Below are 17,273 nucleotides of genomic sequence, written 5' to 3'. Positions count from 1 at the left end.
CTTTAAGTATAGATTCATATATTATTCTAATTACACGAGTTAAAGAAAACAATATTTATAAACGTAATAGACTATTTTATATTATAATAAACTCTCCATAGGAATTAATTTTGTTAACTCTTGAATGAAGTCCGTTCCTCGTAGCTCATAGATATAATTCGTTGGGAATTTCAGTTGGATTTATTTCCGACGATGACAGGGAACGTGAAGACAGAATCGAATATGATACAGTAATCTTTTATTAAATTTCACCTACAAACAACGAATCACAGAACGTTACATTAGAGTTCCTTACGTCAATCCATCGTGTCTTCGTATTATTTTACAGGTAAATAATCATAGATTTATCCCTATTACAGTAAAGTCTTATTTGTTAAAATATCTTGTAGCGTAGTCAATCGTTATGTATTATGTAAATTTAATTCACCTAAAAATAGGATTTCTTGTTGCAGTGTCATCTTATTCATTGTTTATAAGTGGATGTTATCGTGTATAGAAGTGGTACTATTCATAGGTACTTGCTTTATTTTTGTCCATTGTACTCTGATGTATATTCATTTCCTAACTCTCCCTCTCATATTTTTTATCCTATATATTTAAATATATATATTATTTCGTCCGATACGCGTATGCAAAGAGTGCGATATGAAAAAAGTCTCTGTGTACCAAAAATGTTTCAGAATATTTTTTTTTTTTTAAACTTTTCGTACGTTTTTTTTTTTTTTCCTCTTCGTTACTCTTGACAAAAGTTACAAAATCGCTATGCTGACAAAGGGGATATACACGGGATGTGTGAGGTTTCTTTTTAAGTACTCTGGACAAAGTCGATGGTATTTTACGATACAAATTGCTAGAACTTTTTTTTCTTTTTAATATGTTTTCTTTGTTAGAAGGCAACACGTCTTTGTTAATTACGAGAAGGCAATTCGCTTTGTATCATCGGTATGTCTGGCGTCCCATCGCATTTCTCTTGATTCGAACAACGCGCTCTGTTTGCTTACGCTTACATGTTTCATTTCTCTTTTTAGTGGCAGAAAATGCAAGGGACCGTTTACAGGCATTTATTGGCAGCACTTGATCGTTTTCTTTTTTTTTTTTCATATTGTTATTATTTATCATTATTATTATTATTATTCACTGTGTTTCCTTTCTTCATCGAAATTCGTTTTGAGGTGATCAAAGAACTGCGATCAGAGAGCAAACTCTCCCATTCTCCTCTCATCCTTTCCCTCCGGCGTTTCTCTCTCTCTCACTCTCTCTCTCTCTCTCTCGTTACTCTCGTCTCTCCACAGTTACGAACAGTTAACCAGCGTAATGTTCTTTCTAAGTATGTTCTCAACGAATCTTCATCTTTTTTTTTATGTACAAAAACTTATTATCTACAGGATACGCTTGCACTCGCACGTCACGTCCTCTCGGGCGGCGGAGATGGGGAGTGGGTGTGGGGGGTGAGGGGTGGCGTACAATAAATTAAACTTCGCTCTAACTTATCGCGTTCGAACGCCCCACGTGCCCGGGTTAGGCTAAACTCTACGCTCGAATAATGTGACCAGAGACGTCCAGGGTTTCACGCTATCTCCGCCCTGTGATTAAAATTTTACCCGTAAAGTGTCCCGGATTTTAAATATTTGGCAGTTGGACGCATGCACGCTGACCCGAATTAGTATTGCTCGTAGTTGTCCCACTCTGTTGGTACTTCGTAACGCTTCGGCTGGTGCGACATTGGAATTTCACAGATCTGGTCACATTACGCTCGGAAATACAGTCCTGTCCGGAGTCGCTCGCGATAGCAAAAAAAAAAAAACAGTTTTTTTTACCGCACTCGTGTCCCCGTTACCACCGACGCGCGAATCGGTGCCCGACGTAACCGCAAACGCAAACAAACGAACAGGGGGGGGAGACGGAACCGCGTCGAGGAGCCTCGCCCGTAGACAGGACCGACTTAACCCATTTACGCGCGGATCGGTCGCGTGATAAAAAATACTCCCGTCGAGCGGATAAAATTTTCAAAAATGATTTTAACTCGCGACTCGTTGTATCGATTACAAGCGGTTCCGAATCGTCCTCGTTCTTTCTGGGCATAAATGGGTTAAAGGTACGATGTCTCTGATCCCTGTGAGCATGACGAGTTCTCGTACGAGCATAAAAGTGTGCGTTACAGGGCGGGCGAGATTCGAATTGACGAAATGACAAGTTCGATCTCGACCGTATGGGTGTAGACGACGAAAAACAAGGAAAGTGAAACGATTATGCATCTAAACGTTGGTTCGTTTCTTGTAGTAACGGAACAGAGACATCGTACGTAGAACGGTTGCACGCAACTTCCTCAAAACACCGACGTGACGGAAAAATCTCATAGAGACACATTAACTCGCTCCATTTACTACATAACATACAATATATATTCATATAATATATATATAATATTCAATAATATATACTAAAGGTGTATTTTATATATACAGAGATATATAATGTCTGTTTCAATAATCTTTTTTTTTTTTTATGAATTAGTAACACTAGCTTGCTAAATAACATTCTTGGACCTCGTGTGTATAGCCAGCACCTTACGTTGTTGAACCCTCAGCTCAAATAGAAGAGTCGCCCTTTTCGCTTATATTTAAAAAAATATAGTGTGTATGTGTTCACGAGTGGTGTACGTGCGCGCGTGTGTCCGTGTGTGTATTGTGTGTGTGTGTACCCCTCCCTGAGCTCGCTCCACGAAACTTTGTTAAACGTCGTTCGTTTCCGCTCTATCCGTTCATCCGTTTCTGAATCTTTTCACAGCCCTCATTTCGTTTCATTATGTTTCATTTTTTTTTCTTTTTTTTTCCTCAACTTCTTCCTCGTCATTTTTAAAAACTTTCCACGTCGCGTGTGTGTACGTATGTGTGTCTCGTTTCCCCTTTTTCTCATATTTCCCTTTCGTCGACACGTTACATAACAATTTTCATCTTTTTTCATTTTTCTTTCTCTAGGTAACATATATAATCGTCTAATATACAATAAATAATTTATCGCGCTCTCGAATGTACAATTGTTCGCCTATACTTCCGACTATACTTTACGTTTAAGTAAATTTGTCCATACTAGATTCATCTTTTTCTCTCTTGATTAAAATACATTTAATAACACTTGTGCCGTAGCATCCCTTTTATCCTTTAAGAACTAAATTTTGTACAAATTTGAACGAGCTCAACGCATATATATATACTTACACATATATATATACTTCTCTATATATATAAACGTTGTAAAGCTTAGTACGATTACTATCGACGTATCAATCGTCAAAAAGTAACAAAAAACATAATAATGTATAGAAAGACCAGAGGACGAAATTTTGCGGCGCACGGGCAACAATGGCGTGCCCCGTGCACCGTGGCGCAACCGACGCGTCGATAAAACAAACATTCATCCTCTCGCGGCAGCGTCTGTACTCGCGCATACTTCGTTAATATACATCTCTATAGGTATACATATATAATACAAGGAACAAACGAAGTCAGAGAGAGGGCGTATGGTTTTTTCAGATCGTCTGAGGGGTGTGCCAAGTCGGGACGTTGTGGCAGGAAGAGCTGCTCGACGGTGTCATCTTGCGAACGATCGCTGTGCGAATACGCGAACGACTCTTTTCCCGTACGGCTCGAACTCTCTCGTGCTGCTCCCTCGTGGGCCTAGCCCTGTCTCACGCGCCGGTACAGTCGATTTCTATAATATCCTTCGGCACGTCCACAAACTGATAGACCAACCTCTGACCGTCGACTTTCGCTAGAATGCCGCGCTGGTAATAGTAACGCAGAGCACGGCCCATGGTCTCGTAATTCATGTCCGGCTTGTTCTTGTGCAGACCCCACAGACGGGACACCGCCTTGCTGTCGACCAGCTTGAACACTCCCCGTTCGCGATTCGTCCACTTGATGTACCGTGGGCAGTACTCCCGGTCTTGCAACAACTTTAACAGAAACTCCCATAGGTACGTGGTCGAGCCCTCGCGAGATTTCCTCTTCACTGCTGCTCCGTCACCTTGACGGGGTTTCTTCAACTTGTTCTTCTTCGATCGCGGAGGGAAGCCCAACTCAAGCAGGTACAGATCGTCGGATACCGAGCTGGTGGCTGCTTGGATCACGCTCGTCGGGACGCCGCCGTGTCCTCTCGGGGGGCTCGGGGTGCAGGGGGTAGCGAATTGTCCCCCGCTCGCGTACATCGAATTCACGTAACTGCTGTAGCTCTCGGACACTGTAAACAGAAACGAAGGTCATCGTTGAGTATGGGGGGCATTTTTAATCGAACGTGTTGGTCTTTTTATCATACGCGAATACCAGTCCATCGAGTCGATCAAGCATCGTGGTCTATGTATCATACTTTTCTACGGTATCGTAACGCCGATCACGAGGCATTTAAAACTTGATTGCAAGATGGAGGGTCCACGGATGACTCGTGTTCGCGCGATTTTCGTTGAGTGGCGCCACCGTCTACACTATCATCAAAGGGTAATGTAGATCATCGAATTAATTACGGTACGAGTCTGGGTTATTACATTTTTTTACCATTGAAATTGACGCGCACTTCGTTATCTACGGTAGAACGAAATTGGGTGCAACGCGTACCAGCCTTTTCAACCTGCGTATTAATTCCAAGTTAATTTAACGTGTGGATATTCCACGCTAATTGGATTCGGATCATGCTTGATTCTTTGTAACGTTTCGAGCAGCTTCGATCGACGATGCACGCCATGCTCGAAACAAGTTTCGCTTTCTATTTTTTCCACTTTTCGCGCGTACTTCCGAATCGAGAATCTCGAACACCGGAAATGCGATCTCTAACCACTCGATAAATTTACATACCGTTCCCATAGGGGGTAAACAGAATTGCATCTCCGTGGCACAAAGAGGGGCAAAAGAAAATACAAATCGCTATATAAAGTTGTTTTCTAGATCGTCGCGAAGCTATTACAAGTTCGTTTGCTATCCGATTTGGTCTACTTAACAAGTCTGATCAAAGGAGGCGCCATTCTACTGCGCGAAGTACAAGCTATTGGTCGCATATTTCAGGGGATTCCCCGCCATAATCCGGGACGACTGATCGCACCGTATCTCGACGATCTGTGTTCTCTATAGAGCGTTCCAAGAATTCGTGAAGTGGATTGAAGCAAAACCACGCGATTAGCATTTACGTATGCAAATATTTATGAATCATTCTACGAGTCTGTATGCGCGATACCGACGAGAGAAAATACTCGTACAAAAATGATAGGAGCGACTGTCGATGGTTCGAATGGCAATAATTAGGCCTTCTAACCTATATCCGCGTAGACAGGGGGATCCGTTTAAATCGTTTGCGGCTCGGGCATCATCCTTCCGACAGAAATAAATCTTCGAATCGACTCCTGGTACTCGTCAACTCGCTGCGTGGCATCGAGTCCGCGTCTATCGAGGTTTTCGCACCGCGCCTCTTAAGTACACATCGTACTTAACCGTGCAATGAACTATTAATAGCTGTCCACGAAGCATCGTTGCCGGTGCTATGCCGTTTCTGTCACAGGATGATTGATGCTTCGGGACAGCCTCTCTCGGCTTCGTCTCGATAACCTTTTTTTTCCCCCCTAACCTCTGCGATCGATCTCGATTCCATGGCTTCTTGCACCGGCGATACACGGGGCGGCCAGGCCTAGGTATATAACCCGTCGAATCGTATACGCGATCTACGGACGATGGAAACATCGTTTACGGTCTCGCGGCGGGAAGGTTAGCCGCGTCGTTACACAGAAATCGTCCCTTATGCGTGCGAGCTCGCCCATACGGTATGCGAATATACGCGATCCGAGCGTACGACAGCAGCGCTGGCCCGTGGTCATGGGCGTAACGAGGATTAATGCGTTTTTTTAGAACAGACTCCTACGTCCACGGATTCAATCGATTTATGACCCAGAATTGTGCTTTCGCTCTGTCATCGTCACGGACGAGATACATTCCGAACAACGAATAAAAACTAAACAATTTTACAACATGGACGTTCCTTTTACCCTCAGCTTTAATAATATCGTAGAAACGTACAACTTTGTTCGATTTAACTTTTCTAACCTAAAATCGATTTTCTCTTCGGTGCACGAGTTACGAGTGGAAGCGACCGTGTATCGTATTTCAACCGATTCCGTTGGTCAAATGCATTGTTTCGATGCCTACTCTCTTTCCTGGCCATCGCGACCGACGGTTGATTCAAACAGCGTCGTACGCTTCACCTAAATTTTTCCCCGATATTCGTACAATGCGACCGGCGACAGTTTCCGGTGGCGGTTGCCATTCCAGGCGAAATGAAGCGCGGTGCGCGTCCGCGTCGGCGATTAAAATTTCGTCGTTGGAATCGTACCGGGGCTTCTGCGAAAAGAAGGAACTCCCGGGAAGATGCCCCAAAATAGAAAGTATTCGTACGCCACTGGACGTGTGGCCAGTGGCGTGTGTGCGCGAAGAGGAGAAGCGAGGCGGACGGGGTAAAGAGACGCGGAGGAGAGGGTTAAGCGGAGCCAAATGAAGGGAACAGCAGAAAGAGGAGTAGGAGGAGGAGGAGGATGAGGAGGCGGCGAAGGAGAGCCGAGGAGGGTGGAGGGACGGGGGATTGCGCGTCGAGCAGAAGAGAGAACGGAAAAAGCAACGAAGAAGGAGAGGGAAAACAAAAGGGTAGGGGAACTCTGGCTGCAGTATGATAGAGGACTGACCCGAGCCAAGGTTGCACGGGTGACGCCATCAAGCTACTAGTGCATAATAGCGCCGCTCGTTCGGAGGCCGCCGCGACTGCGCTAAAATCGGAACTCGTTCTCTACCCTCCCACCCCCCCCCCGACCATCCCCTCGCCGGCGCGTCTCTCTTTCGCTACGTCGTTCCCCGTAGTTCCGCGGAGGCGCGCGCGGTTGAACGATTCCTCTCTCTATTCGAGATGCTGTTCTGCTTCCGAGCTCGGCGTCGGAGAGGGAAGGTAAAGAGCGGAGGAGAAATAAAAAAACAAAAAAAAAAAAAGAGGAAAAAAAAACATACGAACGTCGGGCGGACAAAAAGACGGGGAGGAAAGACGAGGATATGGCGGCGGGGGAACCGAATTCTCGAGGTGCCTCTAAAAATAAAGAGAACGCCCCGTTGTTCTCAGGATCCGTATACATAGACCAACGCGAGCGGGAAAGAGACGGCGCGAGGATCGAGAGTAAAAGAGCGCGGTAGAAACAGCTGGAGCGGATCGTGTTTACGCGCCGTATGACTGGCTAGATGAGTCAATCGTAGACCCGTTGTCTAGGAGGCGCGTGGTGGGGGAGCTACTACTTCACTGACCTATACCACGGACGTCGTATAGCGAAGGGAGACCGCTAGAGACGACGATGCATCGCGTACGCGTGACTGTTTCGTGACGCATAGAACTAACCCCCTCCCCCCCACCCATCCCCCGCGGTCTCCTGCATAGAGATAGAGCGAGAAGCGCGATGCTATGACGATTTTCTATCGACGCTCGAACACGTTTGCGCGATAGAAACAGCTCGCTTGGATGAAATTACGCGTACGGGACGCGACGTGCGTGCCGCGGCTACACGCTCAGGATTTTACCCGGTTAACGCGGCGCGTCGCGAGACTGTTAACGTCCCGCGTCAAAGAACAGGCGAAATATATTCTTTACAGAGCTAACGCTTCTAACGCTTTCGAACGACCGGAAGACGGAAACCGTCGATCGGGAACGAACAAGTGGGTTTCCCGATGTTTTCGTCGTCGACGTAGTTCTTCCTCCTGACGGCGGTGGCAGGAAGTTTAGGCGAAGCAGCCGGTAACGAGTCGATAGTTAAAAATACGTTCGCGATAGGTGGCGGGGTCGAAGGGTGATGCAGGGGGGGGGGGGCAGGAGCAGGGGAACGGGGAGTTATCCACGGAGCCGTGCCTCCAGTTTATTTTGCGAGAATTTCGCGCTAGCCTCGCGGCCGGAAGTACAAGTATAGCGAGAAGGGACGGATAGAGAGGGAGAGGAAAAAAAGAGGGAAGCGGGAGATCATCTCCCCGTTCGGTGGGGGTATCCAGGAACGTACGAATCGGTAGTGATGAGAAGGACGGGATAAAAAGACGCGCGCTGAAAGCGAATACGACGGAAGAATCTTCGCGGAGAACGGATTCTCGCGTACGCGTACGCGCACGCGCAGACGAAAAATCGTTTCGAACGCAAAATTGATTCGAAACCATTTTGCGATCGCGTTCGTGGCGACGGCTCGATGGAGGAACCGTCCTAATTTCGGACACCGTCTAATACGCGTACGCGTTTATCAATCACAAAAAGTCAAAGTGACAGAGCGGATCGTGCTAATTTTATCTTTTCCGCGGCAGCAAAAATACCCAAGGCAGCAACATATAAGTGGCTGATATATACGCACGGTTAACAAAAAGACGAGGAGAAAAGCGCGATAGATATACCGCGGATGACGTTAATAGCCGTGAACCCGTCGTTTAACGAGACGCCTGTAAACCGCGTGCCATTATCGCCGACTCATATGGCCGTCCAATTGGAGCTTCAAATACACAAGAGTTATCTCGCACGATTTCCTTGGGACGAGATACTGTACCAATAAACGCCCTGTTATTTCTCCCCCCCGCTCCGTCACGGATACCGTCTATCGTCGCGGAGATATTGTCCGTAAATTCGATCGAAGGATGAAAAAACGATCGACGACGACGATAACGTACCGCTCAGCGTCCACGACATTAATCAACGCGGCGCAAATATTAGTCGCGATGCGGTTTTTACGTCCGCGTTTCCGTCGATCCACCTCTCCCTACCGGGGGGCCCCCCCCCCCTCGTCCCGTTCGAACGATGCTTCTAGCTGGAGCTGGATTTAGAAGAAGAAGAAGAAAAAAAAAAGAAACTATCGTCGAGCAGTAAAACGCGAATTTCGATCGTCCGGAGTGCACCGGAGCGGCAGCACACGAACGAAAAAGAAGGACGTCGCGGAGGGTATATACAGCCGTGTAAGACGAGTTCTCACGTACCAGGACTTCGAGGCGGAATTCCGCGTGCACCTAAGTGCACGAATGACCCTCAACCCGTCGGTATAGGAGGAGAGGAAGGGGGAGGGTAGGGGGCGGTGGCGGCGGAAGAAAGATGGAGTGACACGGTGCGAAGAGAAAAGGCACCGAAAGTGTTCGTACGGCATAAACAAAGCGGTCGTGGCCGTGTGCACGTACACGCGCGATATAGGTTTAGAGTCGGTGTATAGCGGTACGGAGAGCGCATAGGTTTGTCCGTATCCACGAAGAATACGCGAGACGGAGGAAGGAAGAAGAAGGGAAAGACGGTGGAACAAAGATGGTCTGGACACCGGTGGTGGTGCGTCGATGGAGCGTGTGGTAGCGGCCGGAGAGGCAACGGCAGCGGTTCGGGCGGGTGGTGGAGTGGGTAGGAGGAAGAAGAAGCGGCATGGGGGAGAGGGGGGTTGGCGGGGAGGGGGGAGGGGGAGGATGGAGGATGAGGTCGAGAGAAGGGGAGAGTTGACCTTCAGCTGCGCCGGGAAAGTCAGGCAGTCACTGACCGACAGACTAACTTAACTACTCTATCCTTCTCCTCCTTCTCTCTTCTCCACCTCCATTCGCGACTGGCTAGTCCGATGCACCGTGTTGCACACACTCACACACCGACGTTCCCTGCTCTATCCCGCTCGCGCCGTCGTTGCTTCTCGTTCCTCTCCGTCGCGTTCCTTCCGCGCGCCTCCCTACTACCGCGTGTCTCGACGTCGAGTCGTTCCTTCTGCTCTCGTTCCCTTTTTCTGTTTCTCTCGTTAGACCCAGACCCCCATCCCGGCCTATTATGTTACCCTACTGCCTCGGGATACTATCTTTAACCCCGAAACCCGTTCAAATTGCGAGCCGCGCGTGTACGACCGTCTACGTACGTCTCGCTCTCCTCTTCCTTTCATCCCTCGGCACCCGGAAAGGGATAAAGGGATACCAGCGAAGGAACAGGGAAACGATCGCCGCTCGCATGGGAAACGGAACCCGCAATATCGGGATTTTGGCACGCTGGAGGCTCCCGGAACGTTCTCTCGCTACAAATACGATTCGCGCGAAATAATCGACGAACGAAACGGTTAACCTTTAAGCACGTAGTAATTAAAACCGTACAATTCGATTGATATTAGCATCATGAAAACTGCACACGCTGTTCTAGAAGACTAACCTAAAAATATGCATTTCGCGGTAGAATAACCCTCGACGCGCGACGAAACGCCATCGAGCAGCGGCATCTATGTCCCGAAAACTTCACTTTCGTTCGGGATTCGTGTCGAAGGACGTCGAGGTAAAAGGCTGCTCTTTTGATCTTCCACGCGAGAGGCAAAGGAAGGAGAGAGAGAGAGAGAGAGAGAGACGCGTCGAAAAATGTTCTCGCGATTGCAATAGACACCGTGGGCGGAACGCATTATTTCTCGACCGTTTCTGTGTTCCTCGAAGCGGCAGGAGAAGGGGGGGACGGAGGTGGAGGAGGCGAACACCGCGCTTCTGGCCTGCTACGTGTTAACGAAAAGAACGAGATTTACGTCCGGGGCTCGAGTGGTTTTTCTACGAGTCCACCTTGGTTGCCTATAAAACGTACGTCAAACGTGTGGGCTTCGCGATTCCCTGCCGATCCTTTCTCCCTCCCATCGCGCAGAACCGCTCTCCGTCTCCTTTCTTTATCTCAGGCGCGGAACGGAAATACTCGAGGAAAAATGGCATCGAATACGTCGCCGGACGAATCCAAAATCGAACGTTCGCACGGAGACGATAACGAAAATGTGTGTCTACGATAACGCGTAGTGCGTCATCTTGAAGAAACATACCGAGGAAAACAACTGACTAACCATGTCTTGTCAAAGGTCAGTGTGGCACTGATTCGTTAAAGAGGACTGAAACCCTTTGCACCGTATCTTCGAAAATGCTTCGAGACGCATGGTCTTGTAATTTTTTTAAATTTGAACCTGACCTAACCTAGACCCAGCGTTTTGGAAAATTCCTCGCGGTTCTGGCGCGACACGATGACGAGACGAACAACATCGAGGGAGAACGGCGAGTAGGTCCGTGTAACCAAGGATATTTCTTCGGATCGAAGTATCGCGAGCGTGCATCGTTTGCAGGATACGTTTCTTGGCGAGTTCGTCGATCGTTCGATGGGATTCTTATTACTAGTTTCCTGCTGCACGTATCGCGGTGGGTAGCTCTTTGTAGCTGGCTGGTTGGTATCCGGAAGTCTCGATGCTACGACGGGCCGACGACCAACACGGTGCACCTATGTTCCCTAGCAGGCCATTATTCCGTTCATAGGTGGACGGCGAGGGTCCGTACACGGGAAAATCAACGGGGGCGCCTCTTTGAGGTCGGATCGATGGGTGGGACGCAACCGATGCCTTCCTTCGAACGTTATTAGACAATTTTATCGCTTTATTGTTACAAACGGCGTCGTTCGACTCCCCGAGGGCCGGGATACCTAAAAGCCGAGTAAAGTCGCCGTGGGAGCATTTAGGTTCACTGATCTCTGCTCGCTGTATGCGGTAAAGGGGTTTCTAAGCCGAAGGGGGCTCCGCGACGAAGCCGGTGGCTGCCATCTTTGAGAACGAACCGCGTGCGCCGCCTGAACGACGACCGAGGTACTACCGACAATGCACGGTTTACTTTATTAAGTAAATTCTCCTTGTTTTTCTGTTGGATCAGGTTACGTTGATTTTGACACACTCGGTGGAAGGATTGGGGGAGTCGTGGAAAGTTATCCATACAGATTTTGTTGGAAGTTAACTACCATTTCGATATAGAACAAGACACCTGCTCGAAAGAGTCTTGATCGATGTCAAAATCAATACCCTCCTTGAGGGCGTAAAGCGAGTAGTACTTCCGTCGACGTTCAGGCGGCGCGCGCGGTTAATTCTCAAAGATGGCAGCCTCCGTGCATTCACAGAGGACTACAAGCCGCGTCCAGTATATAGAGATCAGTGTCTAGGCTGCATTACGAATGCACGGCGCGTCCAGTCGCGCGTTTGCATCTCCAGACTGGTCTAGCGCGTGCACACGGCTGCTTGGTAGTCGTTAACTCCACCGTTGGCAGACATCGTTCCACGGAACACCGGGAGAATAAAGAAAAAAAAAAAATGAGAAAAGAAGCAATCCCTTGTCTCTCGTCGTCGGGCGATTCTTTCTTCGTCTTCGAAGTCGGAAGTCTTCGACAGACTCGAGGGGGAACTAACCTCAAAATTCTTCGACTTTCCGCGGGAAACAGGGAATCTGTAGGGGGCACTCGATGTACTTTCGGGACACCCAGTGAACCGTGGCGCGGAGGAACGAACGAGGCGTCTATATTCCCGGACCAATCCAACACGCGCGTGCTGCCTACGTCGCCGCACGCATTCTTTTCGTTCGCCAGGCGGACAGAGGTCAAGACGACGACGGGCGAATGGGAAGAATGCGTGACTCCTCTTCCGTCGTCACGGACACGACGTGTGCGAGGTCAGTGACCATCGCGCGCACTCTCGGTGGGCGCAACTTCTTGCAGCCAGCGGACGAGGACGGAGGAAGAGAGAGAGTGAGAGAGAGAGGGGGGGGGGGGAGACGAGGAAAGAAACCAAGGGAACGCGCGAGAGGGAGCTTTTCGCGGCGAAACGTACCACTGTAACACGGTCCGGGGGGATGTTTAATGGCCGGCTGATACCGAATTTAGAGGCGGGGAGGTTAATGCCGGCAAAAATGACGGTCTGTATAAATTCTGGACGCAGACAGGGATGCGACCGCCGCCTGGAACTTCGACCCTTTGATTCCGCGGCTCTTAATTGAGCCAACGCGGGAACCTCCGCTTCGGGTTGATTTATTTTCGGCCCGGGCATATATCTCGCGGATGGCGGCGCTGCACGCCGTCTTTTCTCAACGCCGAACGCCACCGAGTCCGTAATAAACGATCTCGCCTTCGCCAGCGGAGGCTTCTTTCCAGGAAGTTCTCCAGATAATTACGAAACGCGACGGACCGGAGTCTTCTCGATAATGTTAAGCGTCGAATTAAACGCGAAACCTCGATTTCACGAACTTTTGATCTAACCTTCGATCGGTGTCCGGATGCACGCAAACCTTGCAGGAGAAGCAGTCTCATGAAAACGTTGCAAAAAATTTAACCATCATTTTCGCAGGTTACTTATCCTTTGGGAATACAAAATAAATTTTTTAATGAAAGAAGAAAATATAATTTTAAATGTTAAAAAAAGATTAATTTTTTTTATGTCTTACATGAGCGAAACTGTCGCGATTTTCAACGCAACTCGTGCTATTCGTTATCCAACGAGTTCTCTAGTTTTGTATAGACGCGGATTTTACGAATGTTTGGATATCCTTTCCTCCGGATTAGATCATTAATATAACGTTGAAAGACACCACGGTGCGCGGTTTGTTCTGGGATAGTGCATCCCCGAAATTCGACTAGAGGCCACGCCGTTATCGCGCCGGTTCGCGTAAGATAACCCGGACCCGACAATTGCCAAAAGTTGCCACTCTCTTTCTTCTTTTATCGCCTGGTACGGAGCCCGCGATAAAGACGATCGGGCCAGATGATTTGGGTCAGCGACATTGACATGGATATCGTCGCATGGAAGGAGTGTCTTATCGCCCCGTGGTATAATAATTACAATAATAAGATAACGATTGCACCGCGAGAATGTAAATAAGTTAACGTTCCGTTCGCGCTCGGATCGTCGACGCTTGCCACGGGTGCTAACGCAGGTATTATACAGGGTGTCCACGCTAAACTATGACACTCGCGATATTTCAATAACTATCGATGTTACGAAAAAATAGTTTATATATAAATTATAGGATAAAATAGGATCTTCACTTTGGCGTAAACGAAAATTTTGTTTATATTATTAATTCCAAAGATACGATGGTGAAGTTCGTTTTTTAAATGGAACTATATATTTTTTTTTTTTTTTTTGAATTCATTAAGCTGCAGTTTATTCACCCGATTTTCATTAGTTATCAAGATACAACGCTTAGAAATTTATTAATTTTCAGAGACGTCTGTTGAAATCGACAGGAAGGGTCTACGCAGACCCGAATAAGAAACATGGAAAGTATTAACCATCAAAATTATTAACTCCGTCCTCGATGCAGTAAAACTTGTACCGTGATGGACGATACTTTCCACGTTCCTTACTTTTATAATATCGCTCAACGAGGGAGAATGGAAACGCGAAACAAGGGCAGACGCGAGCATCCGCCGGAAGTAGAGGAATCGCGTCGATAGAAAAAAAAAGAAGCGTTATCGAAATTCCCTGAAGTCGAGACCCACGAATAAAGAAAAAGCGTACACATTTCTAAACACATGCATTTCCCCATTCGATTTTCTAAATATGGGTGTTAACTTTCTCCAATGCTTTATATTTCTATAATTTCTTGCCCGTTCTTGCCACTCGAAAACCAATGTACCGATATCCCGCAGCAATTAAATGGCGTTCGACAAAACTCGCGATTACTTTTGTTGCGCAATGTATTATTTTTACGTAACATTATGTAACCGCGATACGCGCCGAACGCATATCAGGCTGAGTTTAACTTGCCCGTCTGCAAACGAAAAAAAACGAAATCAATCCTCGCGCCTAATAACGCGACGGAAACTGTTGTAAGAGTCGCTTAGATGCAAGATGCGTTCGCGCGGACATGAACAGTTGCACGTACGCTTTCTTATCATTGTTTACATTTAATGAGAGGTCTCCGGGGATCACCGAATTCTCGTGGATCATTCCTCTAAGACTATCTCTGCCAAAAAACAACCGTATTTTATTTATTCAAATTAATAAAAATAAATAAATTGTCTTCTTAATTACTTGGCCTTTTTAACAGATCCTACCTAACGCACGACGCTATTAATAGTTTGTTCAACAATCCTCGATTACTCGGTAGTTTAACATAATTAGTTCGAATAGATTATCCGAGCGATTAATACGATTACGCCTGAGACAGGATCAGGCTACTTTAAACAAGTCTTAACGATACTAATATATTGCAATGAAATGCAGTGAGACTCTGTGTACCAAAATTATTAATATTATAGAATCGTGAGTCTCCTCTTGTGTCATCTAAACACACCAACAATAATTCTGTACTATATAAATATAAATGTACAAAACCAGACGTGTAAAAAGTGAAGTAAAGCTTGTACGGAAAATTAACTGGGCCGTTAATGGGTGTAGTTAACGGGCCCAGCGAGTTATGCGCGTCGGCAAACTGGGCCGCGGTCGTAAAAATATGAGCAACGAACAACCGAGGTACAAACGTTTACAACATGGTAACGCGAGTGTTGCACCGTGACAGCGTTTCATAATTCCTAGTATTATTATTAAGAGTCAATTAGTTTTCTTTCTATTATTAAAAATTATTAGCTTGGTGCAACTAGGACCTAATTATTTTGTCAATCATTTCATTTTGTAATTTGTATCATGTATAATTATATTCTATGCTTTCAAATAAATTACGAAGAATACGTAAAAATGATCTACAAATTTATCAATTCTCAAAATGTTTTCAAAGTGTTAGCTCCTATTATATACGTATGTACATGTGTATAAGAATACGCTCGAGTCTGTGTGTATCCGAGGTTCAGCAATAATTTATTCGCATAAATGAGGTGCGGATAAAGGAGGTTCTACTATAATGGCGATACAGTCGCGACTCGCTGTCGGATATAAATCGCGTGCAGTGTTCTTAAAATCGGGTAAAAACGCGGAGGCGAAGGAGGAAAAATCGAGGGTAGGAAAGAAGCGAGGAATGTCGCGCGCGACGAGGAATCGGGAGGATCGCGTGACGCGAAAAGTTTCGTGCGAGCAGAACTAACCCGGCGTCGTTACTCGATGCCCGTTCACTTTCTCCGATAGTACTAGAGACAGCCCCCCCTCCTACCCTGCCCGTTCCCTCATCTTCCTGTTCCTCCCCACCCGGGGGCCGTATATATCCGCGGGTCTAGGCTAGCTCAGTGGGTCTAGGTCTAGGCTGGCTGCAGTCGTCGCGTGTGCGTGCAGTATGCACCGACGACGCGGCTGCGTGCACTCTCGAGAACCGTCGAGTGTCGCGACACACACACACAACACACACACACACACACACGCAGAGAGAAAGAGAGACTCGCGAGCATTATATTTAGACGCGAAAGTGTGTGCGTGAATTCTCGTCCGCAGAGAGACCCGCCTCGGTTGTGGACCGCCGGCGCGTTGCGCGTTCCGTCGTCGCTTTTTCCCGTCGCTCTCTCGCTCCCGTTTCGACGTTTCTGTCTCGTTCGCGACCGCTCGTTTCCGTCCTCCTTTCTCCGTTGCCCTTCGTCTTGCCGCGCTCGCTGCCCGCCGAGCCGACAGGGGGCTGGGGTAACGACGAGACAACGGGAAGGAGAGCCAGTCCCCACGGACCGGACCCGCCGGAAATGAATCATTTGAAATTGTCAATTTTCGAGCGCGGTTCCACGCACGGTACACGCCTGCGCGCAGCGCCGCAACACGTGCCCACGCGCAGCCTCCGGGAGAGTCCCAGAGGAGGCCCCCGCGGAGAGCGGAGGGCAGCGATGGCGGCGAGATCACACGGAGGTGTCGTTACGCGGCTATCGAGAAACGAGAGATAGACAAGGTTTGTTGCCTACCTAATTCGAAGCAATCGACTAACAACAAGATAAATCTTGCGTTCAATAAAAATAGTGCAACTAGGGGGGAACAATCGTAGGGTAAGATAACAGAGGTTATTAAACTACCTAGATTATTAAATATCCTGGTCCAATTACTAGAAACGTTCCGTATCGCGCACACGCGCGCAACAGTAGAAGAAAAATAGAGAATACGATATGTCGATAAAAGGGAACGGAGCAGATTGAGAAAGTCGAGGGGGAGGGACAGAGAGAGTTGCGTCACTCAACGGTGGACTCCTGCGATCGCGCGAGAACGTCGCGATGGACTTTTTTCGTCGCTCGCGATTCGCTCGCGTTGCGTAACCCCTTTTCTCTCCGAGTAATCTCTCTCCCGATAACGGTGGGCTTCTCTCTCTCTCTCTCTCTCTCGGTCCCTCCGCGACTCGATAAACGGCCGCGAAATCTGCCGATTAAAGACCGACGAAAAGAAAAAAAGACTTGTTTATTTTTTTCGTTCCTTTATTCTCGTCGCGTCGCGTGCGTTCGCTCCTATTATCTTCGGGCTCTCCGACGAGTCGATTATGAAATCCGACGCTGCCGCGATTACGAGCCGCGGAATCCTCGTCGCCGGGACAAGTTGCATA

General features: G+C 47.7%; 1 protein-coding gene across 3 annotated transcripts in view; it reads right to left on the bottom strand.

Annotated features, from left to right (window-relative positions):
• Window positions 1–729: 729 nt before the first annotated feature.
• LOC122398359 (ecdysone-induced protein 74EF-like) overlaps window positions 730–17,273 on the bottom strand; it is a 177,321-nt gene continuing 160,777 nt past the window's right edge. For all 3 annotated transcript variants that reach the window (XM_043398131.1, XM_043398132.1, XM_043398133.1), the window contains one exon: window positions 730–4,239. In XM_043398131.1, coding sequence (XP_043254066.1) covers window positions 3,689–4,239 — 551 coding nt within the window. In that variant the 3' untranslated portion in view covers window positions 730–3,688. The remainder of the gene's footprint in view (window positions 4,240–17,273) is intronic.

The sequence above is a fragment of the Colletes gigas genome, unplaced genomic scaffold (genome assembly GCF_013123115.1).
Source record: "Colletes gigas isolate AHSC1104 unplaced genomic scaffold, ASM1312311v1 Colletes_gigas_Sc00011, whole genome shotgun sequence".
Lineage (NCBI taxonomy): Eukaryota > Metazoa > Arthropoda > Insecta > Hymenoptera > Colletidae > Colletes > Colletes gigas.
Note: the sequence above shows the minus strand (reverse complement) of the source record. Positions and strands in the feature narration are given on the sequence as shown.